We start from the raw sequence: 23,643 nt of genomic DNA, 5'->3' as shown, positions 1-23,643 counted from the left end.
GGCATACAAAAGAAAAACCCACACCAGACTTAAAGACAGGAAGCAAACTAAAAAGTGGAGAAAAATGAGAACAAGGAAGCTCAGACAGGGATTGTTTTTTCTAATAGGGAATGCCAGCTAAAGATGTTAACCCTCCTGTCACGCCCTGACCTTAGAGAGCATTTTTATGTCTCTATTTTGGTTTGGTCAGGGTGTGATTTGGGGTGGGCATTCTATGTTCTTTACTTCTATGATTTTGTGTTTCTATGTTTTGGCCTGGTATGGTTCTCAATCAGGGACAGCTGTCTATCGTTGTCTCTGATTGGGAATCATACTTAGGCAGCCTTTTTCCCTTTTGTCATTGTGGGAAGTTGTCTTTGTTAGGGGTATTATAGCCCTTGTAAGCTTCACGGTCGTTTTTGTTATTTCTTGTTTTGTTGGCGACATTTTACTAAATAAAAGAAAATGTACGCTTACCACGCTGCACCTTGGTCTCCTTTCGACGACGGCCGTGACACCTCCACATCTCTCAAGACAATTGGAGCACTGGGTCAGACGCTCTTAAATATCACCTGGGCCAGCACAGGTGAAACACCTTCTGACTAACAAGATGGACAAGCCAGAACAAGGTGTAACACATACTGACTAACGAGATGACACTAACGTCTAACCTTAAAATATATATGGAAAACCCAAAGCCTATAACAGGTTGCAGGGAGGTTCTGAAAAAGTTTTACTCTGGTTCCTTAAATGTTTTCCAGGGAGGTTTTATTAACGCTCTGAGAATGGAAATGATAATTTATTTGGAGGCTTCTTAATAACTTCCCTAAATTTGCAATATGCAATTTTTTGGGCAACTCAACCAAACGCCACCAGTTGGTGGCGCTGTTTTTCAGATTACATTTCATGAGTAATAGAGTAGTCCTTTCTATTCATTCAATTTCTACATTTACTGTTGTTGCAAGAAAATCTACTTTCACCAGGATTTTGATCAACTCTTTCCTCACCACTAAGTCCTTTATGTGTGTAGTCTGTGGTTTCCAGGATCTACAAAAAGCTGAGCAAGAATAAAGACCAAAAAGAGTCTTAGTCAGTTTATTTTCATCATATTTATAATTGTCCTTTCTTTTACATTTCCAGAATAAAGACATTTCACAAGTTACAGATAGCTCAGAAAACATATATGATGATCTCTAAAATAATAGCGTCATCCTTACTCAATTATTTTCAAATCCACTTTATGTTTACGGTTCAGGGATAGGCTTTTGAGTTGATAGGGTTGGGGAATTGATAATGTCAGTGTTTGAAATTATGATATTCACTCACAGCAACAGTGAGATCCACTGTGTTGCATTGTGACATTGAGAACAAACAGTTATTTATCCAAACTCATTCAAATAGATGAAGTGTGGTCTAACACAAATAAGGGACAGACAATTAGTAGTACGTTGTAAGTCTGAAATTCATTCAAGCTTGAAGGCAGCAGGGAGGAGAGCACAATTAGCCCACATTCATATTTCAGATGGACTTTTCTCTAACCTGCCTTCGATCCTGATTAGAGTATTTAAATGGCATTATGATATGACCTGTAGTTTTAGAACACCTACTGGCATTCTCTCAACCAGCTTCACCTAGAATGATTTTCCAACAGTCTTGAAGGAGTTCCCACATATGCTTAGCACTTGTTGGCTGCTTTTCCTTCACTCTGCAGCCCGACTCATCCCAAACCATCTCAATTTGGTTGAGGTTAGGGGATTATGGCGGCCAGGTCATCTGATGCATCACTCCATCACTTTCCTTCTTGGTAAAATAGCCCCTACACGGCCTGGAGGTGTGTTGGGACATTGTCCTGTTGAAAAACAAATGATAGTCCCACTAAGCCCAAACCAGATGGGATGGCGTATCACTGTAGAATGCTGTGGTAGCCATGCTGATTTAGTGTGCCTTGAATTCGAAATAAATCACAATGTCACCAGCAAAGCACCCCCACACCTTAACACCTCCTCCTCCATTATTTACGGTGGGAAATACACATGCGGAGATCATCCGTTCACCCACACCAAGTCTCACAAAAACACATAGGTTGGAACCAAAAATCTCGAATTTGGACTCCAGACCAAAGGACACATTTCCACCAGTCTAATGACCATTGCTTGTGTTTCTTGGCCAAAGCAAGTCTCTTCTAATTGGTGTCCTTTAGTAGTGGTTTCTTTGCATCAATTCGACTATGAAGGCCTGATTCACACAGTCTCCTCTGAACAGTTGATGTTGAGATGTGTCTGTTACTGGCAATTTTTGAGGCTGGTAACTCTAATGAAATTATTCTCTGCAGCAGAGGTAATTCTGGGTCTTCCATTCCTATGGCGGTCCTCATGAGAGCCAGTTACATCATAGCGCTTGATGAATTTTGAGAAACTTTAAAAGTTCTTGACATTTTCTGTATTGACTGACCTTCGTGTCTTAAAGTAATGATGGACTGTCATTTGTCTTTGCTTATTTAAGCTGTTCTTGCCATAATATGGACTTGGTCTTTTACCAAATAGGGCTATCTTCTGTATACCAACCCTACCTTGTCACAACACAACTGATTGGTTCAAACGCATTAAGGAAAGAAATTCCACAAATTAACTTAAGGCACACCTGTTAATTGAAATGCATTCCAGGTGACTACCTCATGAAGCTGGTTGTGAGAATGCCAAGAGTGTGCAACGCTGTCATTAAGGCAAAGTGTGGCTATTTGAAGAATCTGAAATATTAAACAATATTTGTTTAACACTTGTTTGGTTACTACATGATTCCATATGTGTTATTTTATAGTTTTGATGTCTTCGCTATTATTCTACAATGTAGGAAATAGTAAAAATAAAGAAAAACACTTGAATGAGTAAGTGTTCTAAAACTTTTGACCGGTAGTGTATATTGCCTTGAAAGAAAATAAAAAGGTACAGAAGAAATCACAATCCACCAGACCATGGGTCAAATACATTCAGATATGTCATATACATGAAAGACATGTCGTATGTTTACATTGTAAATTAAGTAAATTATGTACATTTACATTGAAAATCCAAAACACTCCTACATTATCAATCAAATATTTCCTTCTTATTCAAGTTTAATCTAGGACTACAACATATGGTTTGAGATCTTGATATGTAGAGTATTAGTGGTATGTGTAGTGTCATTACGTGAGTGTGTTTTCACCATCTGCAGCCTTTTCAGTTGTTTGGTGTTATGAAAGACTTCATTTCCTTTTAATTTGTGTCAATTTAAGACCTAAGCAACCAGGCGAAGGAAGTTCTAATCTATTACCTTAGTTGATCAATCAAGTACAAGGGAGGTGTGAAAACCTGCAGACACTTGGCCCTCCAAGAATGACGTTTTAAACCTCAGCAACATAATGAATGGGGCAGCTGTGGGAGACTCATCGAGGTGTTGCACACAGCTGGTAAGGCTTGGGACTGTGTGTAACCCCCATCTGAAAGTCCAGGCTGGGTTCCACCCCTGGGGGAGAGAAGAAGGTGAACCTCTGCAGCAGGGAGGTGAAGAACAGGAAGAGTTCCATCTTGGCCAGCTGCTCCCCAGGACACACCCTCTTACCTGGGGAGGGAACCAATCACAGTAAACCTTCTCTAACCGACACTGTAAAGCAGGGGCGTCAAACTCATTCCATGGAGGGCCCAGTGCCTGCAGGTTTTTTTTTTTTTTCCTTTCAACTAGGTGAGGAGAGTTCTTTATTTATTATGACCTTAATTCAGCAATCAAGTACAAGGGAGAAGCAAAAACCTGCAGACACTCGGCCCTCCATTGGAATGAATTTGGCACGTGCTGTAAAGTACAGAACAGTTACTTTGGATTGGGATACTAACACTAACGTACACTGTAAAACATTTCCTGTAAAATGTACAGTAACTTACTGACCGCAATTTATTTAGCAGTACAGCTACTGTAATCCATTTGACGGTACCAAAAATGTTACTGAAATCCAATTACCCATGCAGTGACATATTACACAGTGTTCTTAGCAAGTTTTTAATTTTGGTCACTTAGCTGGCACTCTTGTCTTTAGCAACTTACAGTCAGTGCATTCAACCAAGGTTGCAAATAAAAGGTTTGTGTAACCTAACTGAAAATGTTGTATTGTAGCTAAGGATACATTGTAGTAATTGTAATTACTACAATATATCTTATGATACGTATATATCTGACTATCTCTGGAGAGTGCCAATTCAATACTGAGATATTCAAGGTAACTTGATGCCAGAGCAATGAAAAACAGTACAATACAGTAAAAGTGATTATCAATGTAAGAAAATTATTTCTACAGTATTTTACTGTAATTACAAGCGATTAGCACAAGCAGATTGGCTGAAGGCGTTTGCACATTAATGAATACTAGGTATCACTTGCACTTCTAGAGGCTTAAACAAAGGTCTCCAAACTGGCCATGATTACAGGGCAAAACAGACCAAATGGGTAAATATTCAACCATTAACAGGTTTAAGACCCGCTACCATCCGTTTCCTATATACATGTATATTTTAGGGAACTACTACCACATACAAGGCACTAAGACACAGTGCATTCGGAAACTATTCAGACCCCTTGACTTTTTCCACATTTTGTTACGTTACAGCCTTATTCTTCAATGGATTAAATAAATAAAAAATCCTTACCAATCTACATACAGTACTCAATAATGACAAAGTAAAAACAGTTGACATTTAAACAAATGTATTAAAAATAAAACACAGAAATACCTTATTTACATAAGTATTCAGACCCTTTGCAAAGAGACTTGAAATTGAGCTCAGGTGCATCCTGTTTCCATTGATCATCCTTGAGGTGTTTCTATAACTTGATTGGAGTCCACCTGGGGTAAATTCAATTGATCGGACCTGATTTGTAAAGGCACACACCTGTCTATATAAGGTCCCACAGTTGACAGTGCATGATAGATCAAAAACCAAGCCATGACGTCGAAGGAATTGTCCATAGAGCTCTGAGACAGAATTGTGTCAAGGCAGAGATCTGAAGAAGGGTACCAAAAATGTCTGCAGCATTGAAGGTCCCCAAGAACGCTCCCCATCCAACCTGATAGAGCTTGAGAGGATCTACAGAGAAGAATGGGAGAAACTCCCCAAATACAGGTGTGCCAAGCTTGTAGCATCATACCCAATAAGATTCGAGGCTGTAATTGCTGCCAAAGGTGCTTCAACAAAGTACTGAGTTAAAGGTCTGAATACTTATGTATATGTGATATCTGTTTTTCCCCCCAAAAAACAACAGTTTTTGCTTTGTCATAATGAGGTATTGTGTGTAGATTGATGTGGGAAAAAACGATTTAATCAATTTTAGAATAAGGCTGTAACCTAACAAAATGTGGAAGAAGTCAAGGGGTCTGAATACTTTCACAAACGGTATATTTATGAGCCAGCAATTCTGTCCCCTCCCACAATATTTCTCCACAATGCAATGTAATTTATAGTATGCTACAGTACATATATAGCAAAACAGCACTCTATTATTGAATTGTATTGAAAATAAAAATCAGCAGTTGCTAATAGTGAAGATTTAAATATACAGTATATCACAGCATACCAACTGATATTTGGTGTTTTGCATCACTTGCAAAGGCTTCTAAACTGACAGTGACGACAGGGCAAAACCGATCAAAAGGACATGGCTAGCCACTCAACCATTAAATGTTTGAGACTTGCTGCCACTGATCTGACCACTATATAAATGTGATTGTTAGGGAACCATCACCACATATCACTTAAATTGGTACAGCACTCTCACTAACGAGTGCAACAAATATCGTCTATTACAACACGCACCACAAAAATATGTTATTGAGTGGAAACAACAATAGCACACCCCCCCTAGTTTTCAAAAGGATTTTGGCTTTGCAAAAATGCAGCATTGGTACTGTATTCCATTATTGTCAATAACTCACCAGCAAGTTACTGTAGAGCTCAAGAACAAGGTTTGCAGAATTACAAAAAATATATTTGGGGGTACAGCACTCACTCACGGTTGCAACAAATATAGCGTCTTACAAGGCGCCTTAAAATATGTTAATGAGCCAGAGATTCTTTCACCGCCCACAACATTTTCTGACAATTCACTAGAATTAATACTGTAAAACACATGTTCTGTATTTTACTGTGCATTCTACAGTGTTTTACTGTTGAAATTAAAGAATGATTTGCTGTAAAACAAATGTATGGTATTTTGTTGTGCATTCTACAGTAATCTACTGTATTCACTTTATACTGTTGGAGACTATTTGACTTGAGCCCATTTTAGTCTGTTTATAACTGTATATAACTGTTAGACTAGCAGTAGTAATTATGGTGCTATGAGTTAGATGGAATGATCTATGTGCATTGAATTTGGGCAGAAGGAAAGTACAAAGGGGTTCTGTCTCTGAGTGCAAGAATGATTCCATAAGGGTTTAAGAGGAGCCATGTGTCTTGGGTTAGAGCTTATAGATTATGAATTAGTTTTTTAACAGTGTCTTATATTTTCCCTGTTATATACTCTTAGTATGAATATATATCGTTTTGATATATTCTTAGATTGTTTCTGCTTTTAGTTGTCAGCACGCCCATGGCAGAGAAGTCCCTTTCACACAGATAGGTAGTGCTGAACGGTAGCATGATTCATGACAGGCGAGAGCAGGATACTCTCCCATTATGCTGCACCAGAACTGTGGCAGTATCATTTCCGGGAAGTGCATGCTCAGTCCGCGATCAAGTGACAGCTCCACCAGCAGATCCTTTTCGTTACTTGACAACGTGACGCTTCCCATCTCCACTCGAAAGGGGTCCCCGTGTCCAGTCGTCTAGTCTGCTGTTCTTCTCCGGGAAGTAGTTGCAAAACTTTCCCTGCAGCTTGACAAGATGCTGTTCAACTTTTTTCTTCTTCAGTGTGTCGCGGTATGCTATGTTGATCAGATTCTGAATCTCAAAATCAGCATTGGGAAACATGTCAATCCTCCCATTAGAAACATGATTTGCCCAAATGGTAAGCTTCATCTTGAAGACATCCACTTTGTCCCTCCGTTCAAATCGATTGTACCCCCTCCCTTGCATTGACACATTGAGCAAAATCAGATGATCAAACATAACCGCCAGGTAGGCAACATGGGCGAGCCATTCCTCACGATCGAAATGTTCGAAGCTCATAAAAGCGATCCAACAGTGTACCCCTGGAAAGCCAGTGGACCTCTGCATGATAAAGCACCTGCTGGTGCTCGCTCCCCATATCCCTGCAGAAGGCCTGGAAACACCTGCTTTTCGTGGAACTCTTTTTGATATATTTGACAGTTTCTTCTGAAACACGTCAGTCTATTCTTGTTCTGAGAAATGAAGGCTATTCCATGCAAGAAATGGCCAAGAAACTGAAGATCTCGTACAACGCTGTGTACTACTCCCTTCACAGAACAGCGCAAACTGGCTCTAACCAGAATAGAAAGAGGAGTGGGAGGCCCCGGGGGACAACTGAGCAAGAGGACAAGTACATTAGAGTGAATAGTTTGAGAAACAGATGCCTCACAAGTCCTCAACTGGCAGCTTCATTAAATAGTACCTGCAAAACAACAGTCAAGGTCAACAGTGAAATGGCGACTCCGGGATGCCGTGTCTCATACTGGCCAATAAAAAGAAAATATTAAGATGGGCAAAAGAACTCAGACACTGGACAGAGGAACTCTGCCTAGAAGGCCAGCATCCTGGAGTCGCCTCTTCACTGTTGACGTTGAGACTGGTGTTCCAGCTACAATAGTAGTTTAAAACATTTACAATGTTTACACTGTATTTCTGATCATTTTGATGTTATTTTAATTTTCAAAAAAATTGCTTTTCTTTCGAAAACAAGGACATTTCTAAGTGAGACAAAAAATTTGAACGGTAGTGTATGTAAATCATTATTTGAATATGTTGGTAACCCGTTGTATAAAAGTGATAATGCCCTCGAACCCGGTGTTGAGAGGATACATTGGCACTGGTTGCCAGCCCTCGACTTTGTCTCTGGCCTAACATCCGTGCCAATATATCCTCCAAACACAGGCTTCTCAGGCATTATCACCTAAATAGGAGGGCCTAGTCGGAAGGTATAAATATAAGTGCTTGTGTGACCTGTATGGGTTTGCTATGCAGCTGCAACGCCCAGTGTGGTGATTAAATCTAATTTCAGTTTCTCTGGGTACGTCTGGATTATTGTACCAGAAATTAGAACATAACAATACAGTATAATACCGTTGATGTATACAGTAAGTAACTGATAAAATAAAATAAATGTCTAACAGTGTACTCTAACCATATAGGCAAGTCAATGATTCAACTTCAAGTCAATCAGTTAAACCGAGTCAAGTATTACTATGTATGGAAGATGAGTTGTGCATGTACTATTTCCTATAGGGCAGCTTTATTTGGCACCAATTTGGGGTCAACTGATATGGAAGAAATGTAGTACAGTATTACCTAAAGAGAATGGAAGGAATGCATCTCTCTTCCTGAACTTGCCCTCCTGATCCAGGAAGTGTCCAGGGTTGAAGGTGTGAGGGGTCTCCCACTCTGACTCATCAAACAGGATCGACTGGAGGGTGCCTAACACAATGGTGTTCTGAGGGGAAAAAATAACAGACATTATCTCATCAACAAGTACACAGTGTACACAATGTTATGGCATCAAAGCTTTATGTGTAGTTGAAATAATAAGGAAAAAACCTTATACTTTCAAGTGTAGGTATGTCCCTATACGATAACTGACCAAACACATTTAATTATTCTTCTGAACGTACAAACAAAACATGGTGACAACATACTACACATTAATGTAGTTATAAGGAATACATCTTTATAAAGCGCTGAATCATTAGACGCGCCGTGAGATCACATAACTAAGTAGAACAAGTATATGATCTCTAGGCTTGAGATGAGATGACTGACCTTAGGGATGGTGTATCCTCCAACCTCAGTGTCTTTAGTGGCCATGCGGGATACGTTGAGCGGTATGATATTCCCCATCCTCTGTGTCTCATGGATGACTGCGTCTGTGTAGGGCATGCTGTCCCTGTCTTCCATGGAGGGCTGCCGGGATGACCTAACAACTGCATCGATCTCTGCCTGCACCTTGGCTACAACAGGGATACAAAATATAAAGACACAACACAAAGAAAGTCTTCATGCAAACGAATTGTGAGTGTTTGTGTTTGTGTGTGTGTGTTTGTGTATGCGTGCCTCCATGTGAGAGAATGGCCTTTTCTTAATCAATCAAGATCAATCGCTTTGACAAACTGATTAAATGCTATAGGGGTCGAAACTTAGTCATTGTGATGGTGGTGGGAGCACTTACCTTGTATCTCCGGGTAGTTGATCATAAAGAGAAGGCCCCAATAGAGGGTAGTAGAGGTGGTCTCTGTCCCAGCCACAAATAGATCCAGGGTGCAGAAGGACAAGTTCTCCAAGTTAAACCCAGCCCTTGTGTCGTCTTCACACTGTGGAACAAAACACACCAAAACAACCTCAACGATATGCTAGATACTTTAAAAAAGATTTGACAATTTAACGAATTGACGATGCTGTAGCTAAATTACCAATGTGTCAAAAACTGTGATAAAAAAAAGTGTACATGTGTTGCAATACAAATAATAGCTCTGAATCCACATTCATTTGGATGGTAAGTGTGCCCTGCACCCACCACTTTAAAAAAAAACTATTTGATTATGTAGAACCACTCCCTAACACTATTTTGTAGTGTAACTTTTCTCCAGTCCGACTTCATCATCGTCATCAGTGTAGTGGAGGGTAAACATGTCCTGTACGTAAACCCCACTTACCTACCTACTGCAGAAAAATACTACAGGGAGCGTTACTATATTCACTACGAATGGCAATCAGTTTTTACTCAAATACTTTTTTTTACCACTACATCACTGATAATCATTGTCATCGTCACCTTCTCTATCTCGTTGAGGAAGCAGTCGATGAAGTCTCTTGGTGACGAGGGGTCGTTGTCCTTCATGTGCTCCTGAATCCTGATGTTGATGAAGGAGATTACCTCCTTCCAGCCAGTGAAGATCCTTCTGTGAGGACCAGGAACCCGACGCATGACCCACGGCATCATGTTATACATCTGAGGACAGTTAGGGCAGGGACGGACTGAAACCGGAATTCGGCCAGGGAATTTCAAACACAGCAGCCCCTCGAGGCCCCCATTTCTAGTAAAATAATGATAATTCTGAGCAAAAATTATAATTTAGACCAGCCCACTGCAAAAAATATTTCCCGTAAAATGTACAGTAAGTTACTGGCAGCAATTGGCCAGTAAGTTACTGTAATTTATTTTACAGTATAGCTACTGTAATCAATTTTACGGTACCAACACTTTCTGTAATCTAAATTACAGTACCAAGTATGTACCTGTAATCTAATTTACAGCACTGATTACAATTACAGCATATTACTGTAATTACCCAGTAACATATTATCTAGTGTTCTTTGCACGTTTTCATTTTTACATTTAGGTAATTTAGTGGGCGCTCTTATCCTTAACATCTTACAGTTGGTGCATTCAACAAAGGTTGATAATAAAAAACATATCAGTCACAGCAAGTAAAGAGTTTCTTTAACTTACTGAAAATGTTGTACTTAAGGAAACTCTGATCTTCAAAATTATTGTAATTTCAACAAGATATCTTATGATATATATCTCACTATCTCTGGATAGTGCCAATACATTGCTGAGATATTCAAGGTAACTTGATGCCAACTTCCTGTACATTACTGTAATGTCAAGCAATGAAACAGTAAAATACTGTTAAAGTGACTATTTAACTGTAAAAAAAATTATCTTACCTTGTTTTACTGTAATTACAAGGGGTTGGAAAAAGCATGTTGGCAGCTAGGCATTTGTATGTTAAAGCATTTTAATGAAAACTTGATGATTTATATTACTTGCACTATCAGAGGCCTAAACAAAAACTTCCAACCTGGTCGTGATGACAGGGAAAAACAAATGAAATGGACATGGTTACATTTTCAACCATTAAAGGTTTAAGGCCCATTGCCAATCTGATTAGTGATGGGTTGTTTGCAAACGAACAGCTCTTGCTGATTTTTGAACTCAAAACAACGTTTTTCTGCAGATAAGTTACAAAATAATTATAGAAAGAGGGTGACTCCTCACTGCTGAAACAATAAATAGTGGAGAGAGCGCCTCAATCTGGTCCACGCTGAATTTTTCAGTGCGTAAGTAAAAAAAAAAATGTGGGCAGGTAAGAATGTATTTGAACTCGCTTTTCACGATCTGACATAATTGTAGCCCACCTTTTGGGCTTTACATTGGGAACCAAATGAGCCATCTTTTACGATGAGCCGGCTCAAAGAAGTGATTAAGAGTGCCCATCACTAACTCTGATCTGTTCTCTACATACATTCAATTGTTAGGGAACTACTACCAGATACCACTTAAATTTGTACAGGACTCTCACTAACTGGTGCTACAAATATAGCCACTTTAGCCTTAAAATATGTTAATGAGCAAGCGATTCTTTCCCCTCCCACAATATTTTTTCACAATGCACCATAATTTACAGAATGCTGCATTAAATATACAGCAAAACAGCAATACAGTACTTTATTGTTGAATTATATTGAACAACTATTCAGAAATTGCTATTAGCGATTATGTAATTACATATTACAGCATACCAACTGATATTTGGTGTTTTATATCACTTGCACTTAACAAAGGCTTCTAAAATGACATTAACTACAGGGCAAAATAGATCAAAAGGTAGCCACTCAACCATTAAAAAAGTTGTACTTATCAACAAATAAATCATATATCATGCATTATTAAGGTGTCTAATATGATTCATAGAAGTTTCATATGATTTCTCAAAATAGTCACAAGACCACAACCATAAATTGCCAAGATGTACTTTTACAGATGAATTTGGCACCAGAAGTATGTAATTTTAATTGGATTTTTTTACCTTTATTTAACTAGGCAAGTCTCAATTTCCGCCTGAATGACGTGCCCAAAGTAAACTGCCTGTTGCTCAGGCCCTGAAGCCAGGATGTGCATATAATTGGTACCATTGGAAAGAAAACACTGAAGTTTGTAGAAATGTTTAAATAATGTAGGAGAATTTAACACAATAGATATGGTAGGAGAAAATCCAAAGAAAATCCAACCGGAATTTGAGAGCCCATGCTCTTACAATGGAATTTATAGGGGCATACTGAATTCTAGCACCCAGGATGCAATTCCTATGGCTTCCACAGGGTTTCAGCAGTCTATGTTCAACGTTTCAGGCTTGTAACTTTCAAAACGAATAAGAAATATCAGTTTTAGTACAGGGACACAGTCTTGGAAATTTGTGTATGCGTGCACGATGAAGACAGAACGCACCTGATAAAATCTGTTTCCTATTGAACATACTTCTTTCCGTAAGAGATATTATAGCTTGATTACATTTTAGGGTATCTGAGGAGTAAATAGAAATGTATTTTGACTTGTTGAAACAAAGTTTAGGGGTAGATTTTCAGATTCCTTTCTCTGCATGTTGAACGAGTGGTTAATCAAATCGATGGCGCCAACTCAACTGACTTTTCGGGATATAAAGAAGGATTTGATCTAACAAAACGACACTACATGTTATAGCTGGGACCCTTTGGATGACAAATCAGAAGAAGATTTTCAAAAAGTAAGTGAATATTTAAATCACTATTTGTGAATTTATGAAACCTGTGCCGGTGGAAAAATATTTTGATGTGGGGCGCCGTCCTCAAACAATCGCATGGCATGCTTTTGCTGTAATGGCTACTGTAAATCGGACAGTGCAGTTAGATTAACAAGAATTTAAGCTTTCAACCAATATAAGACACTTGTATGTACCTAAATGTAAAATATCCATAATTTGTATGATTATTTATTTGCTATTGTGCGCCCTCCAGTTTCAGTGGAAGTTGTCCTTCTAGCAGGACGCCTAGCCTTACAAATTCTTATTTTCAATGACGGCCTAGGAACAGTGGGTTAACTGCCTTGTTCAGGGGCAGAATGACAGATTTTTACCTTGTCAGCTCAGGGATTCAATATTGCAACCTTTCGGTTGCTAGTCCAACGCTCCACTAGGCTACTATTTTCTTTGTAAATATAATTAAAGGGTATAGTTTATATTATGTGCCTTCAATTTGAATACATTGAATCTATGAAGCTCGTGATATGTGAAATTATCTGAGCAGTCACATTTATGACCAATAGAACAAATACAGTGGCTCTAATTTATATATATTTAATCATAGCAAATTATATATTTTTTTCATTAGATTGAAGTTGAGTTGGGCTATGGATATTTTTTATCAATATGATCTAACAGATGATTTTACTATTATCCATTAGCCTTTACATGCACTACATGACCAAAAGTTAATATACATTTTTTTCATGGTTCTAGGTTGATTTAGATAGGGTTTTTGGGGCAAAAAGAGCTACGGCCAGTATGTTTCTGACAAAGTTAGGTTCAATGGAAAACTTCAGTCCAGTCCAGTCAGATTTCCTGATCATTCTTGAATTGATGGATGGCCATAATACTTACATTTAAAAAAAAATCTATTAGTGAATTTAATATTATTTTCTCCTCTAGGGTAGACAGTTGTAGTCAACAAGTCAAAGTAAGTAACCACATAAGGTTGAAGCAGTCTACAAATAGAATGAGGGAGAGACTTACCCCGGCCCAAAAGCCTCCTTCCAAGTAAATAATCTCGTTCATTGTTTTCAGGAGGGTTTGGAATTGGTCATCGCTGTATTCAAAGCGGTCACCAAACACAAGACAGCAGATCACATTGGAAACAGCATTGTTCATCAGTATCTGCGGGCTGAAGGGTTTTCCTGCATGGGACAAAAGCAACCTTATTCCCCACAAAAGCAATATGGCTTACATCAAAAGTCAAATGTCACCATATGTGGCCCATCCTCAAAAATGGCATTCGTTTCTGAGATACCCCTACCAGAGGTATAACAAAGCACAACCATGTTTTTTTCCCTCTAAGGTCTCCAATATATGAAATTGATGGTTGTATACATAAGCTCATGTGGCCCAATATTGCAAGCTCTGATTTTGCAAAAATGTTGAATACAAGTAGTCAATTGTCTGCCCTACATATACAAACAAACAGCATTAGGATATCTTAAAGGATTTTGGAAATATAGACCTGTAAACACACAGATACAATAGGAGCAAATATTAACTATGAATACAAATGTAACTTTCTGATAGCTGTTCAATAGACAACTTCCAGGTCAAATTTGCTCTCATTCAGTGCTGCATGGTCCTGCCTGACAAAAATGCATACAGTTACGTTTTTTTGATGTTGTGGCTATTGCAATCAGCTCTAAGGCAAGTGGGCCCAGACACTGAACACTCATTTATTTCAATCAAACGTTCCTACGTGGACTTTATACATTATGTTTGCCCCACCCCTCCAAATCCAATATGGTGTCCAATATCCAATATGGCTGCGACATCACCATTAACTTGTGGTTCAATTACCTCTGTACATGTTTTAAATTAGAGATATTTTTCAGATTTGTGTACCATACTTATGACCTGTACTCAAGACAATTTTTTTGAACTTCAACTACATTACATGACCGAAAGTATGTGCCCGTCGAACGTCTCATTCCAAAAATAATGGGCATTAGTATGGAGTTGGTCTTCCCTTTGGTGCTCTAACTGCCTTCACTCTTCTGGGAAGGCTTTCCACTAGCTGTTGGAACATTGCTGCAGGAAATTTCTTCCATTCAGCCACAAGAGCATTAATGAGGTCGGGCACTGATGTTGGGCGATTAGGCCTGGCTTGCAGTCGGCATCTCAATTCAGCCCAAAGGTGTTCGATGGGGTTGAGGTCAGGGCTCTGTGCAGGCCAGTCAAGTTCTTCCACATCGATCTCAACAAACCATTTCTGTATGGAACTCACTTTGTGCACGGGGCATTGTCAAGCTGACAGGAAAGGGCCTTCCCCAAACTGTTGCCACAAAGTTGGGAGCACAGAATCATCTAGAATGTCATTGTATGCTGTAGCGTTAAGATTTCCCTTTAGTGGAACCATGAAAAACAGTCCCAGACCATTATTCCTCCTCAAACCAAACTTTATAGTGCTACACGCTTCAAGACACTCGGAGGTCCCATTCTGTGAGCTTGTGTAGCCTACCACTTCGCAGCTGAGCCGTTGTTGCTCCTAGATGTTTTGACTTCACAATAACAACACTCACAGTTGACCGGGGCAGCTCTAGCAGGGCCGAAATTTGGCCACAGAACTACAACAACGATTGGCTACTTTGTCTCCTCACTATTTAAGGACACACTCATGTCCTTGTTGATATGCTGTAAGTGTGTGAATGAGATTAAAACATGAACACACATTGAAAAACTAGTTGGCTTCGCATATTCAAACACAACAGAGGCCTGGCAGTGCCACTCATAGTCCTATATATACACCAAGAGCCTTATGAAACCATTTTAAAGACAGAATAACACAATCAAAATGTGCAAGGGCTACATAAATGCAGGCTAAGGTATTTGAAAGTAATCATGTTGGCCATGTTGGATTAAGAATACAATTAATAACTTCTTATGGATAGGGGGCAGCATTTTCACGTTTGGATGAAAAGCGTGCCCAGAGTAAACTGCCTCCTACTCAGTCCCAGATGCTAATATATGCATATCATTAGTAGTATTGGATAGAAAACACTCTGAAGTTTCAAAAACTGTTTGAATCATGTCTGTGACTATAACAGAACTTATTTGGCAGACGAAACCCCGAGGACAAATCATTCAGATTTTTTAATTTTTTAGGTCACTCTCTTTTCAATGGGTTTTCATTGAGAATCCAGATTTCTATGGGACCTTCTTGCAGTTCCTATCGCTTCCACTGGATGTCAACAGTCTTTAGAAATTGGTTGAGGTTTTTCCTTTGAGAAATGAAGAAGTAGCCATGTTCAGAATGAGGCTCGAGTGAAGTGTACTGTTTGTTAGAGGCGCGTGACCAGAAAGCATGCCTCACATTGTTTTCCTCCGGTATTGAACATAGATCATCCCGTCTTCAATTTGATCGATTATTTACGTAAAAAAATGATTTATTTGACGTAATTTATTTACGTAAAGCATTTTTGAAATCTGACACGTTGGCTGGATTCACAACAAGTGTAGCTTTATTTGGTATATTGAATACCAAATGAAATGCACATTTTTATAGTAATTTATTTGAATTTGGCGCTCTGCATTTTCACTGGATGTTGGCCAGGTGACACGCTACCGTCCGACATATCCCAGAGATTAAAAGAGATCTTAAAACAAACCTTTTTAGCTTTGCTCTTCCTTAGGGTGCTGATTATTTCTGTTTTTATTGCTATTTTGTTTTGCTTCTTATGTTTGTGTAGTAAATATTTCATTTTTTTCATGTTAGTTTTTTTCCTGTGAAGCAAATTGTCTTGCATTTCATATTTGAAATGTGCTGAATAAATATAGCTTAATTTGATTAGGGGGTTAAGCTAGAGATATCTGGATTTTGTTTTTGCATTGAATCCATCTAAATCCACCGCCTATGTCGCACTTCCGTATCTGCGGTGAAAGTTGACAGAGCAAACAAGAGAAACAAACAACTTTTTAATTATGATATCTTAAAGCATTTTGGATATATAAACCTGTAAACACACCAATACAGTAGGCGGAACTATCAAACTATCAAACTATGACTAAACTTCACTTTTTGGTAGCTGTTCAATAGACAACTTTTAGTTTGCTCTCTCAAGTTGCTCTCGTTCAGTGATGTATGGTCCTGCCTCACAAAAATGCATACAGTTACAGATGTTTTGATGTTGTGGCTATTGTATTTGGCTCTAAAGAAAACAGTGAAATTGCATTCCTGAAAGGATTTTGTCTTTAGCCCCTAGTCTTGCAATAAAGTCAAAGGGGCAAACACAAATTATAATTATATTTTGCCTTAAGTCCAATATGGTGTCCAAAATCAAATATGGCTGCCATAATAACATTTGAGAGGTTAAAACACCTGCAAATATGAATTTTGTAAATGAGGCATTTTTACAAACCTATATTGACTTTTAGTATGAATTAAATGGCCACAGTTTCTGCCCACCTCAGGTTCTCTGGCAGGCTATTCCAGAGGCAGGGGGCATAGTAACTAAAAGCTGCCTCTCCATGCCTCTTGGTCCTAGGCTTTGGGATAGTTAAAAGGCCAGTGCTAGAAAACCTGAGAGACCTGCTGGGTACATAACTTAAAAGCATGTCTGACATGTATTGGGGTGCACAATCATGGATTGATTTAAAAACCAATAAAAGAACATTGAAATGAATTCTAAACCTCATAGGTAGTCAGTGCAGAGACCTTAAAACCGGTGTAATGTGTGCTCTCGTTTTGACCTTAGTCAGTACCTGTGCTGCAGCATTCTGTTTGTTTTGCAGTTGACCAATGGCAGGAGAGAATTACAGTAGATTCTCTCTCTGTGGTTGGTTCCAACAATAAGTACCTTGGTAAATAATAAGTACCTTGAAAATCAATGCTGTGCTTTCTGATCACGCTGCCAAGAGGTAACATATATAAACGGAACAGTACCGGACCCAAAATCTAACTTTGTGGAACCCCACATGTGATATGTACTTTGTCTAAGTTATGTTCACCAAGGATGACAACTCTCAACCGGTTAAACAGGTCCTAAACTAATTTAGAACTGAACCGGAGAGGCCAGCCCACCTCTCCAGTCTGTTCAGAATGACATCATGGTCAACAGAGTTGAAGACAGCACTTAAATCCAAGAGTACAAGGATAGAGAGCCGTTTGGTATCTGTGTTGGCTCCAAGATAATTTTTCACTTTAACTAAGGCTGTCTCTGTGCTGTGGTAGGCCCGAAAACCAGATTGGAATTTTTCAGAAATACAGTTGGTACTTAAATTATTTAGCCATTTGAAAACCAATTTCTAGAATTTTGCTTCAAAATGGAAGGTTGGCAATTTGCAGAAAATTGCTAAGAACTGAATAATCCAGATTACTTTTCTTCAGAAGGGGTTTCACCATAGCAGTTGGGGAAAGTGCCTGTGAACAGGGAGTGATTAACAATAGCTTGCACTTCTTCAGGTATGCAATTAAAAACTGGTTTGAAGAAGGTGGTGGGGATAGGATCAAGAAGGCAGGTAGAAGGCTTAAATTGTGATATCACTTTCCTGGGAATGTCTGTGTCAACCAGGGACAATAAATCCATATTGCCTTTGCGTGGTAGGCTAGGGCACATCAACTTCTTATCAGGTCTTGCTTCACTGATACCCAGCCTAATGTTTGTTATCTTATCTTTGAAATATGCCGTAAACTCATCACATTTAGATGTGGAGGAAAGTTCACATACGTTTGCGGGGGTAGGATTTATCAGGCCATCAATGCTCGAAAAGAGCACTCTCGAATTATTCTGATTATTAGTGATCAAGTTAGAAAAATGAGGTCATCTGGCATTTCTAATTGCCTTGTTATATATGCCAAGTTGCTCTCTTAGAATATCATAATGGACCTGCAACTTCTGCTCTGCCTTTCTGCAATATCTCTTTAATTCATACATTTCCTCACTAATCCAAGGGGCTCTCCGTTTGGATCTGGTCTTTATCAACTTTACTGGAGCTATTAATTTGCTATTAAAGTCAGCTAAATCATGACAAGAGGAAGGAAGAATAGGTGATGGAGCATTGTTCATATACTCAATAAAATCTGTAGCAACTTCAGAGGTAAGATAACGTTATCAAATAATGCATTCAAGATTATCCTCTACTATGGGCAAAAGGTAGTAAAAAATACAAGGTGATGATCAGATGAAGCAACATCAACAGTAGAGGATATGTCAATTGGAAGGCCCTTGGTAATAACAGGGTCCAGAGAATGGTCCCGTAATGGGTGGGCCCTGTAACATGTTGGATAAAGTCCATAGAGCTCAAAAGATGAATACATTCAATGGCCTTGGAGTGAATATTAAAAATCACACAATGATTTTTATCATAGTTCTCAAGGACAATAGTTCAATTGGCCCAGCGTTGTCCGGGTTAGGGGAGTCCAACTGACTCCGGTCATCAGTTGGACGGTGTTTCCTCTGACACATTGGTGCAGCTGGCTTCTGGGTTAAGCGAGCAGTGTGTCAAGAAGCAGTGCGGCTTGGCAGGTAATGTTTCAGAGGACGCATGGCTCTCAACCATCGCCTCTCCCGAGTCCATTGGAGAGTTGCAGCGTTGAGACAAGATCATAACTTCCAATTGGATATCACAAAATTGGGGAGAAAAAGGGGGTAAAATGTTTAAATAATAAATACAAATAAATAATACTAATATTAGTGTATAGCCCAAACTGTTCGGACACTGGCAGATCGGCTGTACCGACTTCAGACGAGTCCCAAGACGCTTGTGCGGTAAGACCATCTTGTTCATGAGTGTCTCACATTTCCTTAGAGATGTTTTCGTGAGAAGACCGATTTTCGGGACATCTCATGGTCTGACAAACACCACTCTGGCTCTGCAACCTTTCACTGCAGATGCGGAAGGCAGATATCGGCGGAAGCGGTATTTGAGAAGCAGCCCACACAAAAAAACTAGCTTAAACAAATGGATTTTGATGGAGATTTTTTAGTATTATGTTCATTTGATTTCCACAGGTGTGCGGAAATTTTAGGCCAAAGGTTAAACTGATGGATTTTTCTGGGTATTCTTTTATTATGATAATTAGATTTCCGTGGGGGCGCTGACATCAGCATTAGGGGGTTAAGGGTGTGTGTGTCACAACATCTATATATGTAACCACTTTTTCAGTAAAATATTTTTACAGAACCCTCCACTTCATATATGGGAGACCTTAAAGCTATGGAACATTTTTAGTGTTTTGTTATACCTCGGGTAGGGGTATCTAAAAACGTTTTATATCTCTACACTGAACTTCAGTCTGCAAAACATCTCTGTAAGCACCGCAGCTTTGTTGTATTTTTTGCTTGGTGCTTGGACTTTTCACCGTGAAAATCGAAACAGTTATCGCTATATGTCTGTTGCATCCAAAACAGAGGCAACACATGTGTAAACTTAACAACAATGTCAGTGCGGTGTCTTCCCAAATCTGTTTTTGACAAGTATATGAATTTCCTTGCAGGGACAATAGAGTTTGAATTGAACTATAACCATATCAAGTTTCCACTGTACCTTGTTCACTCTGAATGGCTTCATTCAAACACTGCGCTTCAAACTGGATGGATGGTTCCAGACTCTTCTTGCCCAGTCCAAAGTTCCTCAGCGTAGAGAGAGCAAACCTCCTCTGTTGCTTCCATGGATACCCGTTCGACATAATCACACCTAAGTGTAAGAACAGTTTTCAGTGAAGAAGCCTTAACTTGTACCGTACACTCAAAGATGTAAGTAAGCCTTGAAAAGTAGCCTTTTCGGAGTCAGAACAGCCAATAAGGGCAGGAGCATCTCCTGTTTCTCAAGCGTCAGGCAGCTTGATGTAAAAATTCACACCCTAGACAGGATTCTAGCCTGTCAGAGCGTTACCCCCTATCCATCTCCTTAATACTAATGGCCAAGCAAAGAGGCATGAGGTCCCATTTTTTGGAGTCTTTGGTAGGACTTGAACGGGGATCGAACCCCCAACCTTTCCATTTTTAAGGATTGACACTAATACAGTCAAAGTGTACAAATATGTAATATTTCTACAATATTTAATTATCATTATGATCCATAATCAATTATCAGTTAATAACTGTAAGATGATGACAATGTACTGAAGGCCAAGGGTCAGGTCATGGAAGAGGACGATAATTGAGAGAAGTGGCAAAGACACAGGACAGCAGGCAGGCTCAGAGTCAGGACAGGCAAGGGTCAAAACCAGGAGAACAAGAGAGACTGGGGAAAGGCAGGCGCTGAGACAAAACACTAGTTGACTTGAACAAACAAGACAAACTAGCACAGACAGACAGAAAACACAGGTATAAATACCCAGGGGATAAGTGGGGAAGATGGGCGACACCTGGAGTGGGGTGGAGACAAGCACAAGGACAGGTGAAACAAATCAGGGTGTGACAAGTATAAAGCATGTGAGCGTTACCTTTACTTCCCATTGCTTGACTTCCAACATATATATCTTCAAATAAGGGAATGGAGGGACGATCTACAAAACTGTCGCCATTGTGGACCAAGGCCTCTTTCACCATCTCGTATCCGCTCAGAATAACCCACTTTGGCCCTTGGTTTGCCGAAGGAATTCGAAGGCTGAAAATCTTTCCATATTTTTTTTCACACTACAAGAAGAACAAAAACAAACAAAGTTTGTCATCAAAAGAGTGCTAAGCAGCATTAAGTTAGCCTGGTGCCATATCTGATTGTGCTCTCGCCAACTCCATTGACAAGGAGTTGGAATGATAGCACAAACAGAATGATACTCAGGCTAGCGTTTAGTAAACCCACCTCTTCAAACTGAAGATGTATCTTAGCAGGATCAAATTGAAACATGTTGCCAACGAAAGGCCATGACCAAGGTCCAGGAGGAAAATTCTTTGGAGTTTTGTTTTTCAGGAGGTCGGCAAGTACCAAGAAAACACAGAGGAAAATCAAAAAAGTCTTTATGTCCAACCATTCCAAAACAAAAGAATGAAGTAATTTGCTCATCTCACTACAAGTGGAACTGATCAAAAAAGCACACAGAAACTAAACATAGGAATGAAGTGCCAGTGGTTTCTCTGTAACCTGCTCCCTATCTCTCTGCTTCCAAAGTAATGTCATAATAACCACTGTTGTGTGTGTTCATACTTGGGACTGGGTGTGTGCTATTACCATAACAACTCAGAGTTCATGCACTTCCCCTTTGTACAGAGTTTTTTTTTCTCGCCTCAGAAAATCATGGTTACACAATGACTACACAGAATTTCTCCTATAGATGTAGATTTCAGCTTTATTGCTTTACTCCTTAGCAATATTACTTTACCTTTACTTTAACTATTTTGAGTAAGGTTATTATTACTTTTCCTTTATATTACTTATTTTTCTTGCGTGTGTGTTTGTGAAATCCAGCCTGAGCAGTTTTATTCCAACAGAGAATATTACTGTGGTAACATACTGCATGTTTTATTCCAACAGAGAATATTACTGTGGTAACATACTGCAGCGGTAACATACTGCTCTCTAGTGGTAGTAAAGTATCATCCCTGTTATAAACTCTGCAAAAAAAGAAATGTCCTCTCACTGTCAACTGCGTTTATTTTCTGCAAACTTAACATGTGTAAATATTTGTATGAACATAAGATTAAACAACTGAGACATAAACTGAACAAGTTCCACAGACAAGTGACTAACAAATGGAATACTGTGTCCCTGAACAAAGGGGGAGGTCAAAATCAAAAGTAACAGTCAGTACTTGGTGTGGCCACCTGCTGCATTAAGTCCTGCAGTGCATCTCCACCTCATGGACTGCACCAGATTTGCCAGTTCTTGCTGTGAGATGTTACCCCACTCTTCTACCAAGGCACCTGCAAGTTCCCGGACATTTCTGGGGGGAATGGCCCTAGCCCTCACCCTCCGATGCAACAGGTCCCAGATGTGTTCAATGGGATTGAGATCCGGGCTCTTCGCTGGCCATGGCAGAACACTGACATTCCTGTCTTTCAGGAAATCACGCACAGAACGAGCAGTATGGCGTGTGGCATTGTCATGCTGGAGGGTCATGTCAGGATGAGCCTGCAGGAAGGGTACCACATGAGGGAGGAGGATGTCTTCCCTGTAACGCACAGCGTTGAGATTGCCTGCAATGACAACAAGCTCAGTCCGATGATGCTGTGACACACCGCCCCAGACCATGACGGACCCTCCACCTCCAAATCGATCCCGCTCCAGAGTACAGGCCTCGGTGTAACGCTCATTCCTTTCACGATTAACGCGTATCCGACCATCACCCCATGTGAGACAAAACCGCGACTCGTCAGTGAAGAGCACCTTTTGCCAGTCCTGTCTGGTCCAGCGGCGGTGGGATTGTGCCCATAGGCAACGTTGTTGCCGGTGATGTCTGGTGAGGACCTGCCTTACAACAGGCCTACAAGCCCTCAGTCCAGCCTCTCTCAGCCTATTGCGGACAGTCTGAGCACTCATGGAGGGATTGTGCATTCCTGGTGTAACTCGGGCAGTTGTTCTTGCCGTCCTGTACCTGTCCCACAGATGTGATGTTCGGATGTACCGATCCTGTGCAGGTGTTGTTACACGTGGTCTGCCACCGCTTTTTCAGTTCTGCCCACAAATTTTCTATGGGATTGAGGTCAGGGCTTTGTGATGGCCACTCCAATACCTTGACTTTGTTGTCCTTAAGCCATTTTGGAAGTGTGTTTGGGGTCATTGTCCATTTGGAAGACCCATTTGCGACCAAGCTTTAATTTCCTGACTGATTTCTTGAGATGTTGTTTCAATATATCCACATAATTTTCCACCCTCATGATGCCATCTATTTTGTGAAGTGCACCAGTCCCTCCTGCAGCAAAGCACCCCCACAACATGATGCTGCCACCCCCGTGCTTCACGGTTGGGATGGTGTTCTTCGGCTTGCAAGCCTCCCCCTTGTTCCTCCAAACATAACG

At 39.9% G+C, this 23,643-nt stretch overlaps 1 protein-coding gene across 1 annotated transcript; it reads right to left on the bottom strand.

The window, feature by feature from the left end:
* Positions 1–1,058: 1,058 nt before the first annotated feature.
* On the bottom strand, positions 1,059–21,777 carry LOC139578688 (cytochrome P450 2J2-like). Its single transcript, XM_071406623.1, has 9 exons — positions 21,491–21,777; positions 21,132–21,324; positions 20,231–20,380; positions 13,724–13,884; positions 9,946–10,122; positions 9,343–9,484; positions 8,937–9,124; positions 8,469–8,610; positions 1,059–3,579 (listed from the first exon to the last, which is right to left on the bottom strand). The coding sequence occupies exons 1-9, from the start codon at positions 21,689–21,691 to the stop codon at positions 3,404–3,406; spliced, it is 1,530 nt and encodes a 509-aa protein (XP_071262724.1). The 5' UTR covers positions 21,692–21,777; the 3' UTR covers positions 1,059–3,403.
* Between the last annotated feature and the right edge of the window lie 1,866 nt (positions 21,778–23,643).

This window comes from Salvelinus alpinus, chromosome 6 (genome assembly GCF_045679555.1).
Source record: "Salvelinus alpinus chromosome 6, SLU_Salpinus.1, whole genome shotgun sequence".
Taxonomy (NCBI): Eukaryota; Metazoa; Chordata; class Actinopteri; order Salmoniformes; family Salmonidae; genus Salvelinus; species Salvelinus alpinus.
The sequence above is the reverse complement of the archived record's forward strand: the minus strand, read 5'-3'. Positions and strand labels throughout refer to the sequence as shown.